Source organism: Rhinolophus sinicus, linkage group LG11 (genome assembly GCF_036562045.2).
Source record: "Rhinolophus sinicus isolate RSC01 linkage group LG11, ASM3656204v1, whole genome shotgun sequence".
NCBI classification, from domain to species: Eukaryota; Metazoa; Chordata; class Mammalia; order Chiroptera; family Rhinolophidae; genus Rhinolophus; species Rhinolophus sinicus.
The window spans coordinates 26,302-51,687 of record NC_133760.1 but is presented as its reverse complement, the minus strand read 5'-3'; the positions used below and the strand labels follow the sequence as shown (position 1 = coordinate 51,687).

The 25,386-nt window shown below is 41.0% G+C and overlaps 1 protein-coding gene across 1 annotated transcript in view; it reads left to right on the top strand.

Moving 5' to 3' along the window:
* LOC109439619 (uncharacterized) overlaps window positions 1-24,842 on the top strand; it is a 94,474-nt gene extending 69,632 nt beyond the window's left edge. Inside the window, 6 exon segments of the mRNA XM_074315856.1 lie at window positions 8,781-9,014; window positions 11,641-11,684; window positions 14,416-14,542; window positions 14,928-15,023; window positions 22,322-22,395; window positions 22,787-24,842. Coding sequence (XP_074171957.1) covers window positions 8,781-9,014; window positions 11,641-11,684; window positions 14,416-14,542; window positions 14,928-15,023; window positions 22,322-22,395; window positions 22,787-23,731 — 1,520 coding nt within the window. The 3' untranslated portion in view covers window positions 23,732-24,842.
* The last annotated feature ends 544 nt before the right edge of the window (window positions 24,843-25,386 follow it).

The window sequence follows — 25,386 nt, the reverse complement described above, 5'->3', positions numbered from 1 at the left end:
ACTCATAGACACAGATAATAGTTGAGTGGTTATCAGAGGGTAAGGGGGGTGGGGGGTGGGAGATGAGGGTAAGGGGGATCAAATATATGGTGATGGAAAGAGAACTGACTCTGGGTGGTGAACACACAATGGGATTTATAGATGATGTAATACAGAATTGTACACCTGAAATCTATGTAATTTTACTAACAATTGTCACCCCAATAAATATAAAAAATAAATTTAAAAAAATTCAAAAAAAAAAAAAGACTGCTTTCTCTGTGTCCCATAGATTTTGGGTCATTGTGTTTTCATTTTCATTTGTTCAAGGTATCTTTTGATTTCTTCCTGATGTCATTGTTGACCCATTCATTATTTAGTAGCATGTTATTTAGTCTCTCTCTCTTTCTCTCTTTCTCTCTCTCTTTCTTAGTTTTTTTCTTGTAATCAATTTGTAGCTTCATACCACTGTGGTCAGAGAAGATGCTTGATGTGATTTTAGTCTTCTGAAATTTTTTGAGACTTGTTTTGTAGCCTAACATGTGGTCTTTGTTGGAAAAATGTTCCAAATGCACTTGAAAATAATGTATATTCTGTTGCTTTGGGGTGAAATGCTCTAAAAATATCACTTAAATCCATCTGGTCTAGTGTGTCTGTAAGGCTGTTGTTACCATCTTGAGGATCTGTCCCTTGGTGTCAGTGGGGTATTACAGTCCCTACTATGATTGTGTCACTGTTGATCTCTCTGCCTTTATGTTTGTCAATATCAAGTTTATATATTTAGGTGCTCCTTTGTCGGGTGCATAGATGTTTACTCTTGTTGGATTGATCCTACATTATTGTGTAATGTCCTTCTTTGTCTCTTATTATAGTCTTCATTTTAAAGTCTGTTTTGTCCAATACAAGTATTGCTACCCCAGCTTTTTTTGCATTTCCATTTGTGTGTAATATCTTTTTCTATCCCTTTACTTTCAGTCTGTGTGTGTCTTTTGATCTGAGGGGGGTCTCTTATAGACCATATATGCATAGGTCTTATTTTCTTATCCGCTCAGCTACCCTGTCTTTTGATTGGAGCATTTAATCCATTTCCATTTAAAGTGATTATTGATAGGTACAAAGTTATTGTCATTTTATTATTCATATTTTTTATTTTTGTTAGTTTGTTTCCTCCTTCTGCTTAAAGAAGTCCTTTTAACGTGTCTTGTAATACTGGCTCGGTGGTAATGAATTCCTTTAGCTTTTTCTTATCTTGGAAGCTCTTTGTTTCTCCTTCAATTTTAAATGGTAGCCTTGCTGTGTAGAATAGTCTTGGTTGTAGGCTTTGTTTTTCAACACTTGGAATATTTCCTGTTACTCCCGTCTGTCCTGCAAAGTTTCTGTTGAGAAATCAGTTGACAGTTTTATGGGAGCTCCCTTGTGAGCAACTAGTTGTCTTTCTCTTGTTACTTTTAGGATTCTCTCTTTGTCTTTAACCTTTGCCATTTTAACTATGATGTTTCTTGGTGTGGGCCTGTTTGAGTTCATCTTGTTTGGGACCTCTGTGCCGCCTGGGCTTGTATGCCTATTTCCTTCATGAGGTTAGGGAAGTTTTCTGTCATTATTTCTTCAGTTTCTTGATCCTCTGTTCCCTCTCTTCTCCTTCCAGTACTCCTCTAATGCGAATGTTGTTATGTTTGGTATTGTCTCACAGGTCTCTTAAGCTATCTTCATTGTTTTTTATTCTTTTTTTGTTGTTGTTTCGATTGGGTGTTTTCTAATATCTTATTCTATATATTTTTTTCTTGCTATCTTTTTTTTTTTAATTCTCACTAAGTTCCTTAAGCATTCTTATAATTAGCGTTTTAAACTCTGTCTTTGGTAGGTTGGTTGCCTCCATTTTATTTAGTTGTATTTCTGGAGGTTTCGCCTATTCTTTTATTTAGGGCATGTTCCTTCATTTCCTCAGTCTGGCTGCCACTCTGTGTTTACATCTGTGAATTAGGTAGATCTCCTATGTCTTTCAGCCTTTGCTGGTAGGCCTTATGCAGTATATGTCTTGTGTAGTCCAATGGTGCAGTCTACCTGATAGCCTGTGCATATGTTTCAAGAGTGTCCCTTGAGTGTGTTGTGTGTGTTCTACCATTGTAATTGAGCTTTGATTGCTTTTTTTTGTATCATTGAGTGAGATTGACTCCCAGGCTGAATTACAGTCAGGATTGACTACACCCACAGTGCATGAGCTGCTATGTGGAGGCTGAACTCTAGAGGAGGCTTCGATCCCTCAGGCTCTTGTACCTGTTGAGATTTCCCTTTGGGTATGCCGCTTGTGAGGCTAACCAGGTAGTGCTCTGGTGTGGTCTGAAGGTGGCCTCTGGGTGTGTTGTTTCCTGTGTCTCCTGGGAGAGGCTCCCATGCAGGCCAATTTCAGCCCTTTCTGTTACCAGCCCGTGGTTACTGTAGGAGCCACAAAGCTATATGTGGTTGGCTGCTGCCTGTGTTTGAACCTGGTAGCTTCTGGGGGGTGGCTTTGCTGTTAACCAAGGCTAGCTGCCACCAATAGTGGGCCTGAGGCAGCTTAACAAAAGGCTCTCTAGGCCTATTGCTACCTGCCAGCTTCCCATAAGGCCCAGCCAATGAAAGAGGCTCTTTGGTGCACATGTCGAGCTAGTTGATCCAGTGTGGAGAGTGCCCTCTTCAATGCAGCACTAGGTGGGCAGAGTGGAGTTCAAGGGAGTCAAGAGATGTGACCAGTGGCTTTTACAAAGTTAATGCTGATTCAGTTCTTATGCCAGTGCCTGGCTATGACCAATTTGCACAGCACCCCGAGAACAGCCGAGCCAGCCATAGCCTCAGGCTCGCACATTCCCGAGAGCTGCCCCAGAGTGGCTGTGGCACAGTTTTTGGTTCACTCTCTACCACCAAAATCTCCCAGGGCCATCATGGATTGTCCACTGCTGTAAAAGGCCTCCATGGCTTGTGGGGGAGGGCCAGTCACCCACGTACCCAGAGTGCCCCTGGCAACTCTAGGTGCGGGGTTGGTATTCCAGGGAGCTAAGGGGTGTCATTGTTGGTTTCTACAAAGTCAATGCAGTCTTGGCTCCCTGCACCATGCTGGGCTTGTTACCGTCCATCTCAGGCTGGCAGGTTTCCAAGAGCTACCCAAGAGATGCTGCAGCAAAGGTCTTGGGTTATCACCCACCAGCAAATGTTTCATGGGCTGTTGTAGTCCGATTGACCACTTCATAAACCTCTACAGCCCGTGGGGTGGAGTGAGCCTCTCAGCAGTCCAGAGTTTTCCATGTGATGTAGCAGCAGCTGTACAGGGAATGGGGACTCAGTGCCTCACCAAGGTGATGCACAAGCATGGATTAAACCATAGCAAAGTGGTCCCAGACTTGGCCCTTTGGGGTAGGGCTTAGCACTGAAAAGAAAGCACTTTCCTCTAGGCCACACATGTGCCAGGCTCCATACAGGGACAACATTGGCTCCCTCCAGCTCCCATGCTGAAGCCACACAACTCAATCCTTCCCCGCACATCCTGAGTCTCCTGAGCTTCCACCCCTCCACCAGAGACCAGGTGAGTGCCCACAAGTGAGCGAGTCTGTGTGCCGGCTCTACAAGAGAGAGTCTGTGTTTCCAGCAACCTTCTACCCCACTCGGAAGGGCAGACAGAGTCCTCGCTGATTTTCACTGCCAGATGCTGTTGGTACTCCACTTTCTGGCACAGTACCCCTGGGGTGGGAATCCTGGCATGGGGCTGGGATCCATCTCTCTTCAGGTGGGACCTCTGTTACTGAGGTGTCCCTCCCCACATTCAAATACTATCTGTGGGTTTGGGTTCAGCCCGTTTCACATCTCCACCCCTCCTATCAGTTTGAGGTGGCCTCTTCTTATATCCTTAGTTACAGAGGTTCTGTTCAACTAGTTTTCAGATGATTCTTGAAGTTGATTGTTCTATAATTTATTTGCAGTTTTGGTGTGATCCCAGGATGCAGTAGGCACAGCATTTACTTAAGCGCCGTTTTTCCTGGTTCCACAAAGTGCTATTTTTTAATGTCCTGTTGCACTGTTGAATGCTGTACAAGCTTGTCCTATCAAAATGCTGACCTGATAGACTTAAAATAATCTTTGGAACTCTAACTATTTATGAGAAGGATGTAGCTGGAGAAGGCTGCTTGTTTCACCTAGAAGGCATCGTTTCTAATCCTTTATTAGCTGTGACTAGGTGTCATCAGGAACAAGAAACAGAAGCACTGGATATCCATTCGCAGGAGAACTGGAGTCAGGAAAGGATCCTTCCTCTTTCCCATCCCCATGGACTAGGTCCCTGACTCCTTTGGGGAGGGTTTATTGAGGTGTTATTTCTGTGTTTCACCGTAATGTGTCATGTGACAGGGACTCCTCTTAGGGGTCTGAATCAGAGGAATCTCATGACAATCTTATAAGACACTCATTTGTGATTGAAGTCATGTTCAGATAGAACTTTTTAACATTTCTTTTGGGATAGCAGTAAATGTATTTTTTTGTGAGCAAAGAAGGGACAGATTATTTCTGATGGAAGCTGCACTAGGCCATATATTGTAGCATTTTTTCCAATTATCATCCTCCTGTGAATATACACATCTCTGCCATTTGATATTAACCTTGACCACTTGTCTCAGGCCACCCTTCTTTCCTTTGGGATGATTATACTTCCTACCAACACCATGGCAAGCTTGGCTGTGAGTTTTCGTGACTTCCTTGGTCAATTTGGTGTGAGTAGAGGTGGCATATTTCAATTTTAAAGGGAAGTTTTAATGTGTCTTTGTTTGCTTCTAACTCTGCCGTTCTGTCCTCCATTCCCAAATGAACTGAAATTTCCCTGAATCGAATTACGGGGCCAAGCAAGAGGGGGACAATAAAAGACAAAATAGGAGGAAGAAAGAAAGGTTTGTTGTTGTCGGCAAAAGAGAATTGAGGAATGTGTGTTACCATAGCTAAACTTCCAGAAAGCTGACTGGTATTCTTTCAATGACATTTTCTTTTTTCTGTACCCCACCTATCCTCCCAATGTCAAGTTTACAGTTGGGAGAGGATTATCTCCAGTAATTGTACCACCTTTGAAATTTTGATTTCAAGAATTCCCTTTCTGGGGCGGCCATTAGCTCATTGGTTAGAGCATATGCTCTTAACAACAAGGTTGCTGGTTCGATCCCCACATGAGCCACTGTGAGCTGCGCCCTGTACAACTAGGTTGAAACAACTACGTGACTTGGAGCTGATGGGTCCTGGAAAAACATACTTTAAAAAAAAAAAAAAAATTCCCTTTCTATATTATTACGCTCGTTCCTTTCATTTTTATATATTTTCTTTTCTTTAGAATATCCATTTATTTTTAATACATCGAGGAACACATTGCCTTTCATCGTCTAACAGCCCTCAGTGGCCTTATGGTATCAGTTACATTTTCACCTTGTTTATCAAATGTCCATAAAGGACCTCACGCACCTTGCCCATGTTCACCTGCTGCCTTCACCTGACAGCCTCAGGATCTGATGAGCTGTTTTCAACCCAAGTCCCTTTACAGGCAGGAAGTTCACAATGATGTATAGAAAACCAAAGCAAACAAACAAAATAAATAAAAGAACCGTTAGCTTATAGGTGTTTGGTTAAATTGCTATCTGTTTTTGATGGGTGCTATTTATAATTTCTGTCTTAGTGGCAAATTATAAATGTTGATACATTCTGTTATCGTTTATTCAGATTATATTTTACATGGCCAAGAACATGGTTTGTCTTGGTATAGTACTATATGCATTTTTAAAGATTGTGTGTGATTCTCTTGGTCGGTGCAGTGTTCTTCTGAAAGAACACCTCCTGTGTCAGAAAAGATCCAGTTCTTCTCTACTGTGTGTTTCCTTCCTCTGTGTCCCCTTTACTCTCACAGTACTAACACACTCACCCAGAACACTTCACTTCTGACACTCATGGTCAGCAAATGTGTGGAGGTTTCCTCCCACACCAAGCAATTCTCTAGGACACCAGCTAGGTGTCCTATATGTTAATGTAATTCTGACACCATCAGTCTGGAGATATCATCATATGTCACAGGGTGAGGGCTGAGTTCCATAGGCTGCCCCTCCTGCTTTTAACAGACCCAGCTGGTGCTCCAGGTCATTGGTTACCTGTGCTTCTGACCAACTAGGTATAGATTGGAGGTTTCAACTACCCCCTTTGGGTTCCATTAATTTGCTAGATTGGCTCATAGATTGCCAGTTTATTAAAGGACGTGATAATACAGATGGGCAGTCAGATGAAGAGATACATAGGGTCAGGTCTCAGAGGGGTCCTAAGCTTCTGTCCCCATGGAATTGGAGTGCATCACCCTCCCAGTGTGGATGTGTTCACCTACCTGGAAGTCTGTGAACCCCCAACTATTGGGATTTTACGGTAGTTTCCTCACACAGGCATGATCAATATGTAACTCCATTTCCAGCCCCTCTTCCTCTCTGGAGTGTAGGGGAGGGGCTGAAAATCCCACCCTTCTAATCATGGCGTGGTCTTTCTGGTGACCAGTCCCCATCTAGGAGCCCACCAGAGTCACCTCAATAGAACAAAAGATGCTCCCAGTGCTGCATCACTTAGAAAATCTTCAGTTTTAGGAGCTCTGTGCCAGGAACCAGGGGCAGACACGAATGTATGTATTTTGTTATCTCGTAGTACTACAAATGTCAGTTAGGTTCATTTCATTGATTTATTAACAATCTAATTGTTAGAGTCTTCTATGTACTCATTTTCTTTCTAATTGTTCTATGTATTATTGAGAGAGAAGGCATGGGAATCTCTGAACATAAATGTGGATTACATTTTTTCTCATTGCAGCCTGGTTAGTTTTTTCAGGGGTTTAGAAGTTCTGCTGCTCTGTGCATGGTTCTTGATTGTTATGTCCTGGTGATGAATTTATCCCTTCATGATTGTGAAATAGAGTTCATTATCCCTGGCCATAGTATTTGTTCTCTAATCTGCTTTGATCTTAATTACTCAATTTTGAATAGTGCACACATGATTTATCTTTTTTTCAAGATTTTCTTTTTCGTCCCTTTTTCCCCTCCAATTTTTCTGTTGTTGTTTGGGTTTTTTCTTTGGTATTACCTTTAAAATTTTAAGATATCATTTAAATATATATTTTCCTGAGAGTGTTTGTAGTTTATTAATTTTAACTTCCAACCATGATGGGGAACTAGAATCAGATTTTAATTCACCAGGTCAAACTTGTTCCTGTGCTTTTCAAATATTTGAAGTTTTCAACACTGACATCTTTAATAATCTAATAATTTGCATCTGTTTTATGATGATATTACAGGGGACATATGTCAAATTTTTGCATTGATTGAGGGAATTCTTTCTTTCTTTCTTGTTAATGTGTTCATTTTCCTCCCTTGTAAATTTTACAAGCAGCAACACTCCCATGAACAGATGAATTCTTGACTTTCACCTATAATTAGCTTTGCCTCAACTCTTCTGAGTTTGATGCAAATTCCACCAGCCATGCATTTATTTGCTAGTGAACATCAGAGTCCATGTTGAATTTGCTTTTCTGCCAATATGGCTGGTTGGCAATATTCCATAATACTACGTAATGTCCATAACCTAATTTTGAAAGATCACAAAATCTATTACCAACATTACATTTTATTAAAAATTACGTTCAGGCAAGAAACGCATGGAATGTTTTTATAAAAGGATTGTATTAAGCTTTCAGTTATGTCATGTTGAATCATAGAAATTAAAACTGAAGATACGATCAAATATATGGTGATGGAAGGAGAACTGACTCTGGGTGGTGAACACACAATGGGATTTATAGATGATGTAATGCAGAATTGCACACCTGAAATCTATGTAATTTTACTAACAATTGTCACCCCAATAAATAAAAAAATAAATAAAAAAATAAAACTAAAGATACGTATTACAAGTCTAATCAAGTTAAGAAATCTACCAAAATGGTTCCATAGTTTTCACAACTAGAAAGAATCCTTGCTGGTATCAAATCCAAGACTTCCAATAAAGATGGGAAAGTTTTGATCAGTTTTTCATGGATAATCAAATATTATAGTTACACATGTAAGAAAAAAACTTTAAACTATAATGAACTCGGAAGGTCTTCATGCAGGATGAATCTTCACTAACCATCAGAAATTCATACTGCAGAACTTGAATATAATGAGTTGAACTATATGTTTAACCAAGAGTCAAGAATTACTAAACATCGGTAAATATGCATCTAAGAGAAATCTTGGAGTACAATGGGTGTAGCCAAGTTCTTGTACAAAATTCAATCCTTCCAGGATCATGAGAATATTCGAAGGAAATCTTACAAATTTTATGAGTAATGATACAGCCTTATAAAATATTAAGTAGGTTAAACTAATCACAATGGAAAGACCCACGTGGGCCCCGCCCCATCCAGGAGGCCCCGCCCAGGCATGGCCACTATTCGCGCCCCGCCCAAAGCCGGAAGCGCTCGTTCCAGGCCACGCGGGCGTGAGTCTACCTGCAGCGCGCTCGCGGACTTTCTCTCAGCTGCGAATCACAGAAGGCTGGAGGAAGGTGTCGGTGATATTGGGTGTTTCTGGTTTAAACCTGGGCGTCTCAGTCCACGGTCCCGCACACGTGACGCCTGGCGGTCACTGCGGACGTTGAAGTCCCCGCACCGGCGTCCCCTACAGCGGTGAGTCCGGCGTCCTGGGCAGACGTCCCGATACCAAACCGCTCCGCCGCGGGGGTTTCCGGGTAAACAGGCCGTCCTCCCTCTGGTCTCTCCGCCTTCGGGCCCTTAGACCCCGCCGGCCGCGTTGTTTTCCTGCTTAAAACCCTCCACCGGGCAGCCCCCACGCGCGGCGTGAAGTCCTGGGAGATGGACTCGGGAGATGGAGTCCGGCCGTTGGCGCCCCTCCCCCAGCCCCGCCACGCGGCCCCTGGAGCCCCGCCTCCCCCCGGGGCTGGGGTTCTGCAGACCCTCCGCCGCCTGCAACCCCCCTCGCCCCAGTTTAATAAGAGGCCCCGAATCCCAGGTAGAGCACACTGTTCAGGGGGGTGGGATTTGGGAGGGAACACCGCGGGGTGTCACCAGGTCACCCCCTCACCCGGGGAGGGGCTTTGTGTGAGCGGGGACTGAAGGGACGGCCAGGAAAGCGGCAGAACGAGGGTGTGAGGGGGTCACGAGAAGGAGACAGAATGAGAGAGGAACAGACAGGTGAGAGGGCAGAACGGTCAGTGCGGGTCGGTAAAGAGGAGGCAAAACAGGATGTGGGAGGGACTTGTAAAGCGACGGTAAGACAGAACGAGTGACTCGGAGAAGTAGCCAGAGGAGAAAGAAAATGGAGAAATACGGAGGGAAGGGGGAGCTCCAGAGAGATGAAGGGGAACCTAAAGGGAGAGGGGCCCCTGGTTAGCAGAAGTGGGGGCAACAAAGGACAAGGCACTTTAGAGGAGAGAGGGGTTAGGAGAAGAGTTAGGGGAGCCGAGTGCAGGAACTGAAAGGGGTTGGGGGTTGACAGCACAGCAAGAAGCCTCCCTGAGCTAAGCTGGGGGTGTCAGCGAGTCCTGGCACAGGGGTGTAACAGGACAGACAGTGTCACGGGAGAAAGATGGGGAGCAGTTAGAAAGATTAGGGAGAAAGAGCAACTGAAGGTGAAAGAGCTTTCAAGAGCTTCGCGAAACAAGTGCAGGGAACAGAACAGAGGAAAGGGGAGAAATCGGGAGAGGTGAGGGGGACAGGAGAGGACAGCAGTGGAGATAATCCAGGACAAGAGGGACACACAGATCCATGGACAGGAATACATAATAGCAGAGGAAGAAGGGGAGCCCCCACCTGGATGAGCAGTGAGCTGGTGGAATGTGGGTGATGAAGTCATGATATATGACTGGTGGCTTTATAGTTGATTTAATTTAATACATGCTGCATTTTCAGTCACACAGATGAGAATGAGAATTACAAAATTCCAGTTTCTAAGGCTTGTGCGTTTAATATTTCATCACCGGATGGTTTCCATGCGTAAGCCTCATGCAGCCAGTGGGAAGAGACCTGTGTCAGTCAGTCATGGGTCCCTTCTCATTTCCTGGGATGGCATGAGGGATGTGACCTGGGACAAGAAATGACAGAAGCTGTGACTACATGATACTTTTCAAGGAATATTAAAAACATTGCCTCCTTTTTTCTTTTACATGGAATTTACTTTTTCCTTTCTACCTCTCCTACATTTGATTCACTGTTTTAATAAAAAGCAAATTGAGATAAATCTTAGTCTGCCTAATTTTAACTATTTTGTAATAGTCATTAACTTCTGAAATAAGCTCTGGTGACATTGCATTACCAGCTCTTACTCTTTTCTAAATATGAGGTAATCTTAATTTTCTTTTAAACTTTGACCCTAGAAGTAATTACAGTAAAAAAAAAATCTCAAATCAATTTCCCTTCTAATAACATTGTGTCTAGTGTACATGAGAAGCCCTGCATTCTTTCTACTCCTTATCGTGTTGAAACGTCCACTGGTACTTATTAATAATATTAGGCCACTTCAGTGTGCATTTGGTGAGGCTATTTGTGTTGAACCTAGTTTGGTGAGTTAGTGTGATATTCAGCAGCTTTTGTCTTCCTTTTAAGTGTTTTTGTTAATTTAGTGAGCTGGAAGCTACCAAATAGCTGTCCCCTCAAGTCATTCTTGTTCATTCTCTGAAAATGTAGAAGGATGGTGCAGATGGACCAGATGGACCGAAACTCGGTTCCCACAGAGCTCATCTATGCATGGTGAAGTAATGTGATCTGTGTATTTCCACAGCTAACCCTCCTTTATAAGTTTTCAGCACCAAATACATGTTCATCATTTTATAGCTCTTAGCTGATTCTCTGTGATTTCATGGAAAAGAGAAAGAAAATCCACCTGAGGAGCCAACCCTTCTAGACGTTCCTGCCTCAATCCCTCACACTCCCCAGAGCTCCATTTGTGCAGTCTGGGATCTGTAGCCCAGTGTGACAGGAAACAGGTCTGGGTGGCAAGTCCGCACCCCAGGGAGACTTAGAGATGCCATTTCATTGACCCCCTGCAGACCTGCAGAACTGTAATGGCCCCCTTTAGAGTGGCCCCTGATCCTCCAGGGACCTGCATGGTCATTGAAGCAAAACTTGTCATTCTGGTTCCTCCTATGTCACATGGGAATTTTAAGGAGTGATGTGACCTGTGCCCTCCCCCTGGGAGTTGGACAAGTGGTTTGGGTGGAGCATCATTGTATTAGTGAGGTGTTCATGCGACTCTAAGGTCAGGCCAGGGACTAGCTGGAGGCTCCTGGACACAGTTCTGAGAGTTGAGAGCAGACTTTGGACAGGGGAGGTAATGGGGTGCTGTGTTGGGTTTTGGGGGCCAGGAGAGCAGCCCACGTTCTCATTGGTATGGGAATGGGTGGGTGCCTGTGTGAGGGGAGGGCACGTGAAGACAGGAAAGAAAAAACACAGTTCTGTCTTCACTTAGGAGCTCCTTGTCCCTGACTGTACTGTGACAAAGGACAAGAGAGGACGACCTTATCATCATTTCAAGGTTCTGCCTGTCAGTTTGGAGGAAGCAGATGAAGGGCCTGTGCCCACGCCCTTGAAGGCACATTCTCAAGATGTCCACGTGATTCCTCCCTGGAACATCACCTGAGGAAACAAACCAGAGCAGGAGGAGGACAAAATGGCTGCTTCTCAGGTAAGCGTTCCGCCCTGGGTCACCAGTTGTGTCTGCTTTTCCTCCTAAAATTCGTAGGTTTAGAACCTGCCACCTTTAATTCTCTACTCCTGAAGTTCTGCCTAGTGAGGTTCTTTTCAACTACTTACTTTTTCCTTTTCCTCTCATGAGAGTCAAGATCAGCTCTGTAGAACACTCTGCCCTTTCTCCCAGAGCCTTCTCTGCCTTCTGTCCATTAAGGCTCCCTAAGGAGATGAGTAATTCTCACCGTGAATTACTGACCCTGAAGTACTGAAAACATCCCCATTGTGACAAATCCACCCGTCAGGGTGGTTGTGTCCAAGGTCCCTGTTAGGTGGAGTCAGATGCTCAGTGTCCTGAAGAAGGGAGGTGTAGGTGTATGGTCGGACAATTAAGTTTGCGAACTCATCCTAGAACAAGTGGTACATACCTCATTGCTGAATAGTACTACGGTCACATTCGAAGTACTCTCCTTGGGAAGCTGTGCACCAACACCAGTGCTTAATCTACTCTTCAAAGCTGTTTTGGAACTCTTTCTGGAATGGCCATCAGAGCTGTTGTTGTATTACCCTTGATGTCCTGAATGTCATCAAAATGTCTTCCTTTCAATATTTCCTTTATCTTTAGGTAAAGAAAGAAGTCATTGGGGGCCAGATCAGGTGAGTAGGGAGGGTGTTCCAATACAGTTATTTGTTTACTGGCTAAAAGCTCCCTCACAGGCAGTGCTGTGTGAGCTGGTGCATTGTCGTGATGCAAGAGCCATGAATTATTGGCGAAAGTTTAGGTTGTCTTACGTTTTCATGCAACCTTTTCATCACTTCCAAATAGTAAACTTGGTTAACTGTTTGTCCAGTTGGTACAAATTCATAATGAATAATCCCTCTCATATCAAAAAAAGCTTAGCAACAGCATTGCAGCAAGGTCGCAAAATTAATTGTCATTCCTCATATGTCCCGTCACTGCAGCATCAGGGCTGTAGAACGGGGGTAAGAATGTGCACAAGGACCCAGGATGCCTCAGTGCACAGAATAGGCTGGAGAGTTCTGGGGGAAACAATAAGTAATTGGAAGAGACTTGCTCACTAGATTGGTAAGAAAGACTGTTTAAATGCACTATTAGAGTTACAAACGTGGGAGCTATATAAATGCATTGAAATTTGTAAAAAACTAATGTTTTTATGATCAGATTCACATTATGATTTCCTTATTTCTTCATTTTTGCCGGTAACATCACAGCAGTGATGGTGTGTTCTTCCGTGTGTCTCAGTCAGCTGATACCCACTTGTTCCTTCCACCTGATTTTCACTTGGTTGAGGTCCTGTCTTCACTATGAAGTTAACATTTTTATCTTTATCGTTAATAAGGGTCTGGAGGGATTTACACAGAGATGTGCAAAAACCATCACATTTCTTCTTGAAACTCCCTTTTCCTAGTTTCTCTGCTTTGGGAATTGCAGGCCCTCAGCTTTCTTTACTAGAGATACTTGGCTTTTGGAGTGGAGGCTTTCATCAGTCAGGCCTTGTTCCTGTAAATTTTCATTGTATTCCACACTCATGTCACAGACATTCTCTAGTTCATCCCTTTTTGTGTTTTCAAGAAAGTTTACAAGAATCATATTAAAGTGTTGAAGTGTGGTAATTTGTAATGTATAGCTCAGCACAAATGACATGCAATTTTTTTCAAAGAGAAAGCCCCTATAACTTATGTTATTGTGTGTTCTTCTCCCTATTGTGTTTATAAAATACAGAGTATCATCCACAAAAACATTTATGAGATTTACAGAATTGAAAATAATTGTGATTTCAGTGACGTGAAAATTTCTTTCTCTGTCAATTTTAATGTGCACACAGTTCCCATATGTCTGTGTGTCTTAACACGGTTTGAGCTATTCTTTCTACTTACTTGTTTAAGTTGTTTCTCTTCTCAGTTACAGAAACTGCTATGAATGTTCATGAGGGTTGTCTATACATATTGCTGTGGACCTTTTTGATAAATTCTAGAAACAGTTTGGAGTAAAACCCAAGCTCTACCATTCTACCAAATGCTTCACAAAATATTCCCATACAGGAAGAAGATTAAGATTTTTTCTTAGATTACTTATGTTCTTTATGAATCAATATATAAAATACAGTTAGAATGTTCTCTATTATACAGTAAGTTTTCAAAAAGAATTGTGTTGCTATGCTTCTAAGAGAAGTGTAAATTCCATAAAACTCAAAGTCATGTATTAATTTTTCCCTGTTTCCTTCCTCTGTGCTATTGAACAGTGTGACATATGGAACAGAGACATTGGTGTCACTAATCAAAAGTGATGTTGTTAAATGTGGAAACTCAGGCCCCACCCCAGGACTCCTCAGTCAGAATCTGCATTTTTACAACAGTCCAGTTCCTTGTTGTCAACATGAAAATTTGAGAAGTACTTTGCATTTCTAACTTGCCATGTCACTTCCAGCCAAGAAATGTACACAATGTATCCTATATGATACAAATATAATACACAAAAATCCACATGCCTGTGTTGATGCCTAAAAATTTATCTTCCAGAAAAGGAAAGTCTGTATGTTATCCTCCTTTCTCAGAAAATATACTAAAGATTATTACTGTCAGTGACCTTACTGTTTAATTCCAGACACTCTTCTAGGTCAAAAACCAGTTCTCTTAACTCTGTTTTCATATGGAGTCATTTTATGACCTTGCCTGTGGCCACGTGGTAAATATGTCTTTTGTTTTAGGGACGGTTGACATTCAGGGATGTGGCCATAGATTTCTCTCAGGAGGAGTGGGAATGTCTGCACCCAGCTGAGCGGAAACTGTACATGGACGTGATGCTGGAGAACTACAGGAACCTGTGCTCCCTGGGTGAGGGTGACTTCCTTCCAGAACTCCTACCCCACCGCAGGGTTGTGTTTCCTTCATCAGTACAGCGCCTCCTGGGAGCTTCTGCTTTGTGTGGTAGTTTCAGATCCCGGCTCTGAGGAGCAAACTGGGGGTTTGCTGGTGTAGAAAAGAAGCAAATTGGGGGTTTGCTGGTGTAGAAAAGAAGTCTTCATGATGCCCTTGGAGTGGAACTCAGGTTCCACGTTGTCTAATAGAGTAAAGGTGCTGTCAGAAAAGTGTTTTGGGGGGCATCCTTTTCTAGAATATTCTAATTTTCTGCAATGTCCTTTCTTCCCAACTGAGCACATACTGGATTAGAAATTGAAGAATCTCCATCAAAATCCATGTTCCTTTTTCTAATAAACAGGTCTTGCTGTCTCTAAGCCAGACCTAGTCTCCTTTTTGGAGAGAATGAAAGAGACCTGGGATGTGAAGCAAGAAAAGACAGTGTCCATCCACCCAGGTAGGTGGGAATGAAGGAGGCAGGTGACACAGGTGAGAGGGCCAATGGTCCTGGAGGAGCCAGACCTTAAGATGAGGTTTGGGAAGCTCCGCTTCAGTGGAAAGGATGTGAGAAGCCCAGGTTTCTGTCTGTTGCTGTCACAGAGGACAGTCCTGTCCAACACGTCCCGTGCTCCTACATCCTCTAGGGACGGTCCTCCTGCTCCGTGATCTGGGTCTCATCGCAGTGAGGGCCGATGTCCTCCCCCTGGACTGTGGGGGCCGCCATGGTGTGGCAATTGTTCCATTGCCTCAGGGGCCGGGGAAAATCTGTGCTCTAGCTGAGTAATTCTCCCTGAAGCCATTTTTAAAGTTCTGTTCTTGTCTCATGTAAGGAGTTTGTGAAGGAAGTGGTGGAGGTCCTGGAATTTGGAGCAGAAATCTCAGAGACACTGGTGACACATGTCTCATGTTTTCTGCTTTATAATTTCTAATCCTAAGGAGGCTTCAAACATGACCCTGCAAAGTTCAGACTCAGTAATTTTATGTCAGCACTAGTCACCTCCCTAAAGTGAGAAACCATAAACTTGTTTTCACTTCAAAATGTCCTTTTTCTTTGTATGAACTAACATTAGAAATTTTGAGTATCTACTCTCCAATTCCTCCATGTTAGAATAGTTTAATGTATCTGTTTACCTCACAGGATTCTTAAATGAATTCATGCCATGGGGGAGCTTAGAACATTGTCCATAATAATAGGAGACTCCATTGTTCCCTGATTTCTTAATGACTGTCATGTTATGATTCTATCTTGTTCAGTCCAAAGCTACCTGGGCCTGTTTTGTATGTTTTCACTTTCTGATTAGATCTTTGTCAGATTAGTGGTTTTAGATGGAGAAGTGCTGATACATGTGCTAGAATGAACTCCTTTGGTAAGAAGTGAGGTTTAGAATTATTAGGCTCCCATATTTCAGATAATGTTTGCTTCCTCAATTTCAGTTTACTTCAGGAAAAAAGTAATCTTGAGGTTTGTTGTCTGCCTTCCTCAGCATGTCGCTCAGTAATGGTGTACTTTAACTTTAAATGTTGATTTTATAGGTCACTGATTCTGTGGTATTTTACAACTTTTTTGTTGTTCCTGTATTTAGAAACGAAGGGGTTTTTCTCTATATGACGCATTACAGCCTCTATATTTTCTGTAAGAATAGTAGCAATATATTAATAACCTAAAAATTTCTCCAATGTCATTTCCATGCTTATTTATTAAAATTTTTCTTTAGAGCTGTTTATGAATGATTCTAATGCATTGTCTGTGAAAAGTGCCTGCCCTACAACACATACTCCAATGATTCAGAATGCTTGCTGTTTGTGTGACCACACTCACTGTGGAAAATGAGTTATACAGAAGGACTCTCTTCAATAGTACATTTGTGTAGTGTTAAGAATTCTGGAGATCCATTTTCTCTTATTGTTATTTTGCAATTCCATAACAGTGAGTTTCCTATTTTATGGTAGTCTCCTCAAATTTTGTTACTTTCTTTTTTGGTTGTTACTCATACATTATGAATGCTAATGACAATTTTCAGCTCAGTACACTTAAGACAATGTGAGGTTTGATTCACAAGGAATCAGGCATATGTCTGTTGTCATTAAAATTAGGTGCATGTTTGTGTGTATCATTGATATAATAATGTTGGATCTGCCAGCAGTTTCTGGGTGTGGGCCGGGATCCTATCTCATGAAGCCGAAGAATGAACACACAGACCAGGGAGAGGGAAAGAGTTGTAAAGGAAGATAGTTTATTAGAGGCAGCAGAAGAGGTTGCAGCTCCCAAGCGGGAGAGGGTACCCGAAACTGGGAAGCCCAGTGACTGAGCAAAAGCTCCTACTAAGGGGACTGAAGCCTTTTAATGGAATTCATCTGTCAGGTTTGTCCTGTTTGCCATTCTGAAGGGATTAATGAACTAACCCATTCCTAGCTATCAGATCTGCTCCTTTGTCCGGCCAGAAGGGATTTGAGATAATTATTAACCTCAACGTGTGTTCTCCTATCTTTTTCCTGGAGTGAAGGAGACATTCCAGAACCTGAAGTTTCAGGATATGGCTGCTTTTTGTTTATTCCACCAGGGAACCCCACCTCCCTCCCCTCCCTCTACCAGCAATCATACTGACTAACCTGTCTCATCATTTTATCCTGACTTTGTGCATGACTTATTTCTTTCTTTCCTTAGTTAATGGTCAGTCTTTTCTTATCCTGCGTAGTTAAGTAGTTGTGGTAATAGTCTTCATTTTACATCTATTTACTGGTTATTTTATGTTCTCTTTGTGAGAGAATCACTTTTTTGAATTCCAGATAATTTTTGAAATGTTTTATAACTGTATGTCTTTTAGATGATATTTTTCATTTTCAATTTCTGTCAAAAATTTGACTAAAAAATCTCCTACCTGTAACTATAGTCCAGTCATGTTAAGTATATTCACATTGTTGTGCAACTGATCTCTGGAAATTTCCATCTTGCAAAACTGGCTGAGGACCCATTAAACAAGCACTTCCTCATTTCCGTTCACCCCACGCCTTCCTTTTGTTCTATGAGGAGGACTGCATTAGGTGACTCACAGAAGTGGACTCTTATAGTATCTGTGTCTTTGTGATTCATGAGCTTTACTTGAATGTACTGAAGGTTTGTCTGCATTGTATCAAGTGAGAGCATCTGTTTCTATTTCAAGGCTGAATAACATTCTGTTCTGTGTATATGCTACATTTTCTTTACCGTTTTAGTGGCCATTTAGGTTGCTTCCACCTATTTCAGGTTTTGTGAATAATGCTATAGTATGTATGGATGTGCACATGGCTCTTGCAGAGCCTCCTTTGAAGTCTCTTGGAAATGTACTCAGAAGTGGGAAGGCTGCATAATAGCAGGATTCTATTTTTAGTTTTTTGGAAGACCTTCATATTGTTTCCACCAATTAATATTTCATCCAAGAGTGCATAAGGGTTCCAGTTTCTCCACAGTTTTGCCAACACTTGATAATTTTGTGTGTCTTTGACCATCCTAATTCTCTTGTCATCCTACAGTGGTCATCCTGATTGGTGTGTGGTGACACTGGGTTTTTTAAAATAGCGGATACAAACATGTATATTCTTGTGTGAACATAACGAACTACTGGAAAGATACATGGACCTGAGATCAGATAGTTCAGAGAAACAGAAGTCTGAGGATGATTTTTATGTTAATAGCAGTTTTAGGTCACAGCAAAATTGAGTAGAAGTCACAGAGAATTCCCACATGCACAGCTTTCCTCCTCTATTCCCCCCCGAAGTGGTACATTTGTTACATAGATGAAGCAAAGCTCACATGTCATTGTCCATCTTGGGGTTCACTGTGGGGCAGTGCATTCTGAGAGTGTGGACACATTTATGATGACATGTGTCATACAGAGTAGTGTCACGGCCCTGAATATTCCCTGTGCTCTGCCTGTTCATCTGTCCCTCCCCTAAACCCGAGCCACCAGTGATCTGTTCACTGCCTCCATCATTTTGCCTTTTCTAGAATGTCATAGCTGGACTCATACATTATGTGGCCTCTTCAGATTGGCTTTTTTTCACTTAATGTATATCTAGGTTTCCTCCATGTCTTTTCATGGAAAGCTTTTTTCTTTATAGCACTGAATAATATTCTATTTTCTGTGTGTGCCACAGTCCACTCTTCCATTCACCTCTTGGCAGATATCTTGGTTGCTTCCTAGTTTTGGAAATTATAAATAAAGTTGCTGTGAACACGCATGTGTGGGGTATTGGGTGGATAAACATTTTCAACTATTTGGTTACTGAGGAGCACAATTGCTGGCCCATATGGTTAGTGTATGTATTTTTGAAAGAACCACCAAACTGTACCCAAAGGCTGCAGCATTTTGCGTTCCCACCGGCAGTGAGTGAGAGTTCCTGCTGCTCCACGTCCTCACCAGCACTTGTTGTCCGTGTTCTGGGTTCTGGCCCCTCCTAATAGGTGTGTAGTGGTGTTTAATTTGCTGTGTGTTTAATTCTCATTGTTTTCATGTGCATTTCCCTGTGACATATGATGTGGAGCATCTCTTTATATATCATTTTGCCTTCTGTATGTCTTGTCTGATGTTGTGTCTGTTTAGATCTTTGGCCCATTTTTTAATCAGGTTGGTAGTTTTCTCATCAATCAGTTTTAAGACTTCTTTGTATGCTTTGTATAGCAGACCTTTACAGGTATGTTTTTGCAAATATTCTTTCCCAGTCTGTGGCTTCTCATGTTCTACTCTTGATGAGGATGACGTGTTCATTTTTGCTCCTTAATATTTGGTTTCAAACGTGGGAGTTCAGAACTTAATATTATGGATTGCAAAAACTTGGTTAAGAATTTGCCTTGAAAAAAATCTTAAGTATATGAAATTAAGTTTACTTTGTATTTAATAACATTTTCATTACAGTTCCAGATATGGGTTCATTCCTGGAATAAACACAATGAGTCACATGTTTATGGGGAAGATTTTACATATCAATTTTCTGACAATATTACATCAACTCTAATGAAATCTTTTAATTCATTGTACAGCACTATCAAATATGGCCCTTTTAAAAAAAATTTTTGTTATTTTGGTGTTTTTTGTATTATAAAGATAATGATTGTTACAAAAATTGAAACAGTAGAAAGATATTAAAATTTTCATTGTGATTCAAAATGTGATCAACCATTTTATTTGTTTATTTCTATTATTAAAGTATAGTTGATATGCAATATTATATTAGTTTCAGTTTATAACATGGTGATTCTTCATTTACATATCTTACGAAGTATCATTATGCTGAGTCAAGGACTCATATGCCACCTGACAAAGGTATCATGATATAACATTGACTATATTCCCTCTGCTACATTACATTTCATGTTTTACTCATTTCGTAACTAGACGTTCATACCTCTCAACCCCGTTTTCACCTTTCCTTATGGCCCTCTCTTCTGGTAACTATCAGTAAATTGTATCTGTGAATCTTTTTCTGATTTGTTTTATTTGTTCGCTTTTAGTTTTTTGGATTCCACATATCAGTAAAATTGTATGCTATTAGTCTTTCTGTGTCTGACTTATCTCACTCAGCATAGTAACCTCTAGGTCCTTCCATGATGTGGCCACTGCCCACATTTCCGTCTTTGATTTGGCTGAATATCATTTCACTGTGTGTATCTATCACATCTTTATCTACTGCTCTATTGATGGACACATAGATTGCTAGCACTTCTTGTCTATTTTAAATAATGTTGCAGTGGATGTAGGGGTGCATATATCTTTTCAAATTGTTTTTTGGTATTTCTTGGATTAATGTCCAGAATTGGAATTGCTGGGTCATATAGTAGTTGTGTTTATAATGTTTTCATGAACCACAGTACTGTTTTTGCTGCACAATTTTTACATAAATATAATTGTTAGCTTCTCGGTGAATTCACCCTTTCATTATTACATAATATTCTTTATGTTGTGACACTTTTTGACACTGTGTATTTCTCTGATACTAGTATGGCCACCTATGTTTTTTTCAGTAACTGCTCTGTATGGAATTCCTTTTTCCATCCTTTTAGTTACGAGGTCTGACAATTAAGTTTGTGAACTTGTTGCTAACCCTTTTTGATGTCAGAGGGTTTATTCATGATTAATTTGTACCAACTGGACAAACAGTTAACCAAGTTTGCTATTTGGAAATGCATGAAAAAGTTAGATGACCTGAACTTTTCACCAACAATTCATGGTTCTGTGTCACAATGCACCAGCTGACACAGCCCTGTTTCCTGAGGGAGTTTTTAGCCAGGAAACAAATAACTATTGGAAAACCCTCCCTACTCACCTGATCTGGCCCCCAGTGATTTCTTCCTTTACCCAAAGATAAAGGAAATATTGAAAGGAAGACATTTTGATGACATTCAGGACATCAAGGGTAACATGACGACAGCTCTGATGGCCATTCCAGAAAAAGAGTTCCAAAATTGCTTTGAAGGGTGGACTAGGCACTGGCATCAGTGCATAGCTTCCCAAGGGGAGAACTTCTAAGGTGACCATAGTGATTCAGCAGTGAGGTATGTGGCACTTTTTCTAGGATGAGGTCGCTAACTTAACTCTGACCTCATGTCTTCACATCTAAAATGAGTCTCTTGTAGACAGGTGTTGGATTTTGATTTTTTAATCCATTCAGCCAACTTATGTCTTTTAATTGGGGGACTTTTATCTGTTTTCATTTAAACTAATATATTAGAGGGAGGGACTACTATAACCATTTTAGAATTGTTTTCTGCACTTTTTGTAGCTCCTTTGTCCCACTTTTCCCCTCTACTGTGTTCCATTTTGTTTCTATGATTTTTTTTTTTTTTTTTTTTTTGACAGTGACATGCTTCTGATCTTTTTCTCACTTGTTTTTGTGTGTCTGGTATAGCTATTTTATTGTGGTTATCATGGGGGTAACTTAAAACGTTTTAAAAAGTATTTTGTATTCTTGGTCAGGTTATTAATAGCTCTGTTAATTTAGGGCCAGTGTGTGGAGATTTAGTTTTTCCTGTGATTGTAGCATGTTTTTCTGTTCTTTGTAAGCCTTGTGATCTTTTGTTGAGCTTTGGGAGCAGAAACAGCCACCATCCCAGGCTTTGTACTTGCTTTGTACAGGAGAACACAAATAACAGGCAGCTATACTTGAAATTCTGAGGCCTGTCAATCCTATTCTAGGAATATGTGTTCTCTGTGTTTTTTGTGCGTAATATTCCACTGTAAAATGTTTTCCGTTTCTTCTTCAGAGGCAGTGGTACCTTCCTATCCTTGATGTTTGTCTTCAGTACTGCAGTCTTTGTGGTGTTTGAACAATTACTCACCATTTTTCTTAGTGGCCACCACAATGCATTCACATTGCACTGCCATTCCCTTAGCACTTGGTGTCATGCAGAAGATAAATGAGTCCCTCAGGCAGCTGCAGTGAAAGGACACCATTGGACACACAGTATACTCAGCTAATTCCCTCCTGAGAAGAAACTGGGAATTGGTGTTTTCTTGCAGTATTGCCATGGTGTGCCAGGGAGCGTTAGCGACTATTATCAGCAAACATAAGCAACTTTTCTTTCCCTTTAGATGTGACTCTTTCCTAGGCATGCTGTTAACTCTGAACTCCCTTCTAAAATGATTAGTACTCTCCATAGAGGAGCAAAATTTTTGTGCTAGCTCTTACGCCATCTTCCTAAGTCCTATAATAAGTATCACATTCATGCAGTAGAATTTACCTGACTGTAGGAAGAGTAATAATTTATTTGGTGCCTTGCAGTTATGCCTTCGGAAGACACCCAGGGCTTGTTGCCAACACTGGACATGGAAGATTCATTCCACAGAATGCTTCTGGTAAGATCTGGAAGGTGTGGCCTTGAGAATGTACCCTTATTGAAAAAGTGGGAATGTGAGAGGGGTTGTGAAGGACTGAGGGATATTATGATGGACATAACCAAACTGGGACCATTACTCATAGTAAAATTTGCCAAAAAGATCAAAGATATAAGACGTCTTGGGAAAACTGTCACTTTAAGGCAGTTACTTTTGCAGAATAATCTGTTTCACTGAGAAAAAAATCCTTCCTTGTTCCAAATTCTCTAATTTTCATTATAGAAAATAATGGGAGGGTATGTATATAAGCCTCATGGTTCCATAGGTATCACAGTGGTATTGGGAACAACTTTACATGTTTAATGAAATTAGAGCCCTTACTAAATTCCTTTCTGTCTTCAATGATTACCAGAGTACGTGTAATGGAGAGAGGAGTTATCAATTCAATGACTCTTGCAAAAACTTCAGAGAAGGGTCAAATCCTAATAAGTATCAGACAACTCAGTATCCAGAGAACCATTGTACATATGGCAATGTCTTTGATCAAAGCTCAAATATTATATATCAGAATCGTCATATTGTAGAGAAGACAAAGAAATACAGTGAAAGTTACAAATCTTTGAACCGATCTTTAAATCTTACTGAACATGAGAATATTCATACTTGGGAGGAACCTTACAAATGTAATCACTGTGGGAGAGTCTTTATTCGATTACCCAGTCTAAACAGATGTAAGAAAATCCATGCTGAAGAGAAGACTTACAAGTGTAGAGAATGTGGCAAAGCCTTTATTCGACGTTCACATCTTTCTAGACATGAGAGAATTCATACTACAGAGAAACCTTACAAATGTGAACAATGTGGCAAAGCCTTTACTCAACGTGCACATCTTACTGTACATGGGAGAATCCATACAGGAGAGAAGCCTTACAAATGTGAACAGTGTGGCAAAGCCTTTAATGGGCGTTCACATCTTACTAGACATGAGATAATCCATAGTGGAGAGAAGCCTTACCAATGTAGAGAATGTGGTAAAGCCTTCTTTAGGAGTTCATGTCTTACTCAACATCAGAGAATTCATAGTGGAGAGAAACCTTACAAATGTGGAGAATGTGGAAAAGCTTTTATTTACCGTTCACAGCTTACTACACATGTGAGAATTCATACTGGAGAGAGACCTTACAAATGTGAGCAATGTGGCAAAGCCTTTAACCGGTGTTCACATCTTAGTCTTCATGAGAGAATTCATACTGGAGAGAAGCGTTACAAATGTACAGAATGTGGAAAAGCCTTTATTCACCGTTTACAGCTTACTCGACATGTGCGAATTCATAATGGACAGAAGTATTGTAAGTGAAGAATTTGGAAAACCTTATTGCTGGACCTACAACCTCCCTCAATAACTGAGAATATGTACTGGAGAGAAATTCTTCATTTCTTATACATGATGAAAGACCTTCATTGAAAATATACACTTCAGAAAACCCCACAGAATTTTTGCTATAAAGTGACTTTAAGATGTAAAAAATGTAGGGAAGTGTTCATCAAAAATCAAATGTGGAATATCAGAGAATTGACATTAGCGAGTAGTAAGTCAAGAACACCCTTCACAGCTTACCTTAAATCAGAATACTTACAGTAAATAAGCAAAAGTTAAAAAACTTAGAAAACTTTCTTCTTAGTATGTTTCAACTTAAGAAAGGGAGGGATGTTGGACAGGTATTACTTTCAATGTATTTTTATATATTGACATTACTCAACGATTTTGTTTTTCAAAAGGAAATATTAATGTAAATCCTCTCTAAAGTCACTTGACACTGTATTTTTACACCTAGTGTGTGTGTGTATGAATCATGGGTAGATTGTTGCTGCCTCAAAGATCTGAGAGCCCTTGTATGTTTTGTGGGATTCACTCAGATCTCCTTCTCCCTGGAAGGCTGAGGGCACTGTAATACACAATGTAGGAAGAAATCTAAGTGGAGATGCTGTTTGGTTGACTTAGAACATTGATGTAAGTCACTGTCAGGTAGGTGTTCAGGACATCGTTCTCCGCATTAACGTAAGACAGGAATATTCTGAATTTTAACTAGTTTTTCCACTTGTTCTTTAAGCAAAATACGTGGCGGTTCATTAAAACCATGATGTATTTTTGTAGTAGCGAAAGATAGGCGTCGTTGAGTATTATTTGATGTGGTTGAAAAAAAAGAAGTCCTTAGAGGTACCTGAGAAAAGGACAGACAACTCATCCCTAAGTGCATAATTATTGTACATTCATGTTTCCTAAACAATGAGCCCCAGTCTTCAAATCCATGGAAAACGGAGCTCTAAGGTTACTATATCAGAACAACCAGAATGTTTCTTAAATGCTTGTATCTGTATTTCGTCCATGGATCTTACAGGATATTTGCCATGCTTTATTTAAACTACGTGTGAACTTTTATTTTTAATAAAAACGCGAATGATTTTAATGTACTAACACTGATGTGTAGTCAGTGACTTGTTATTCTGCCACCTACATTGACCTCTCCCACCTTAGTCACAGTGCTAGTCAACAATTGCTATTCGGTGATGCTGGGGAAGGACAGCATTAGGAATCCCTTTTCTTTGTGTTCTTAATCTGCAAATAATGTGAGGCTATTTTCCCCATAATTTACATATTGTACTCTCTTCTCCTGATTGTAACTACTAGAGAATTATGATGGTTACAATAAAGGTGATACAGTAGTGCTGTAGAGAGTTTAGCTAAACTACCATATTGCTGCCTTAGAATCCATGATGTGTAGCCAAGTTGTCTTGAAGTGACACTGGCCCCTTCCACTAGTGCATACACTGTTGTGCAGACAACAGGTCACAGACTCACAAGTGAATGTAAGTTCCCGTTATTACTTCTCCAGCAGCCCTTGTGAGCAAGTGTCCCCCGCCTCTGAAGGACTATGCCTTGTATACCCCCTGGATAGATCCCTGCAGAGCTTACCAAAACCTTGCTGTTTTTCGTTTCAATTGACCAACTTG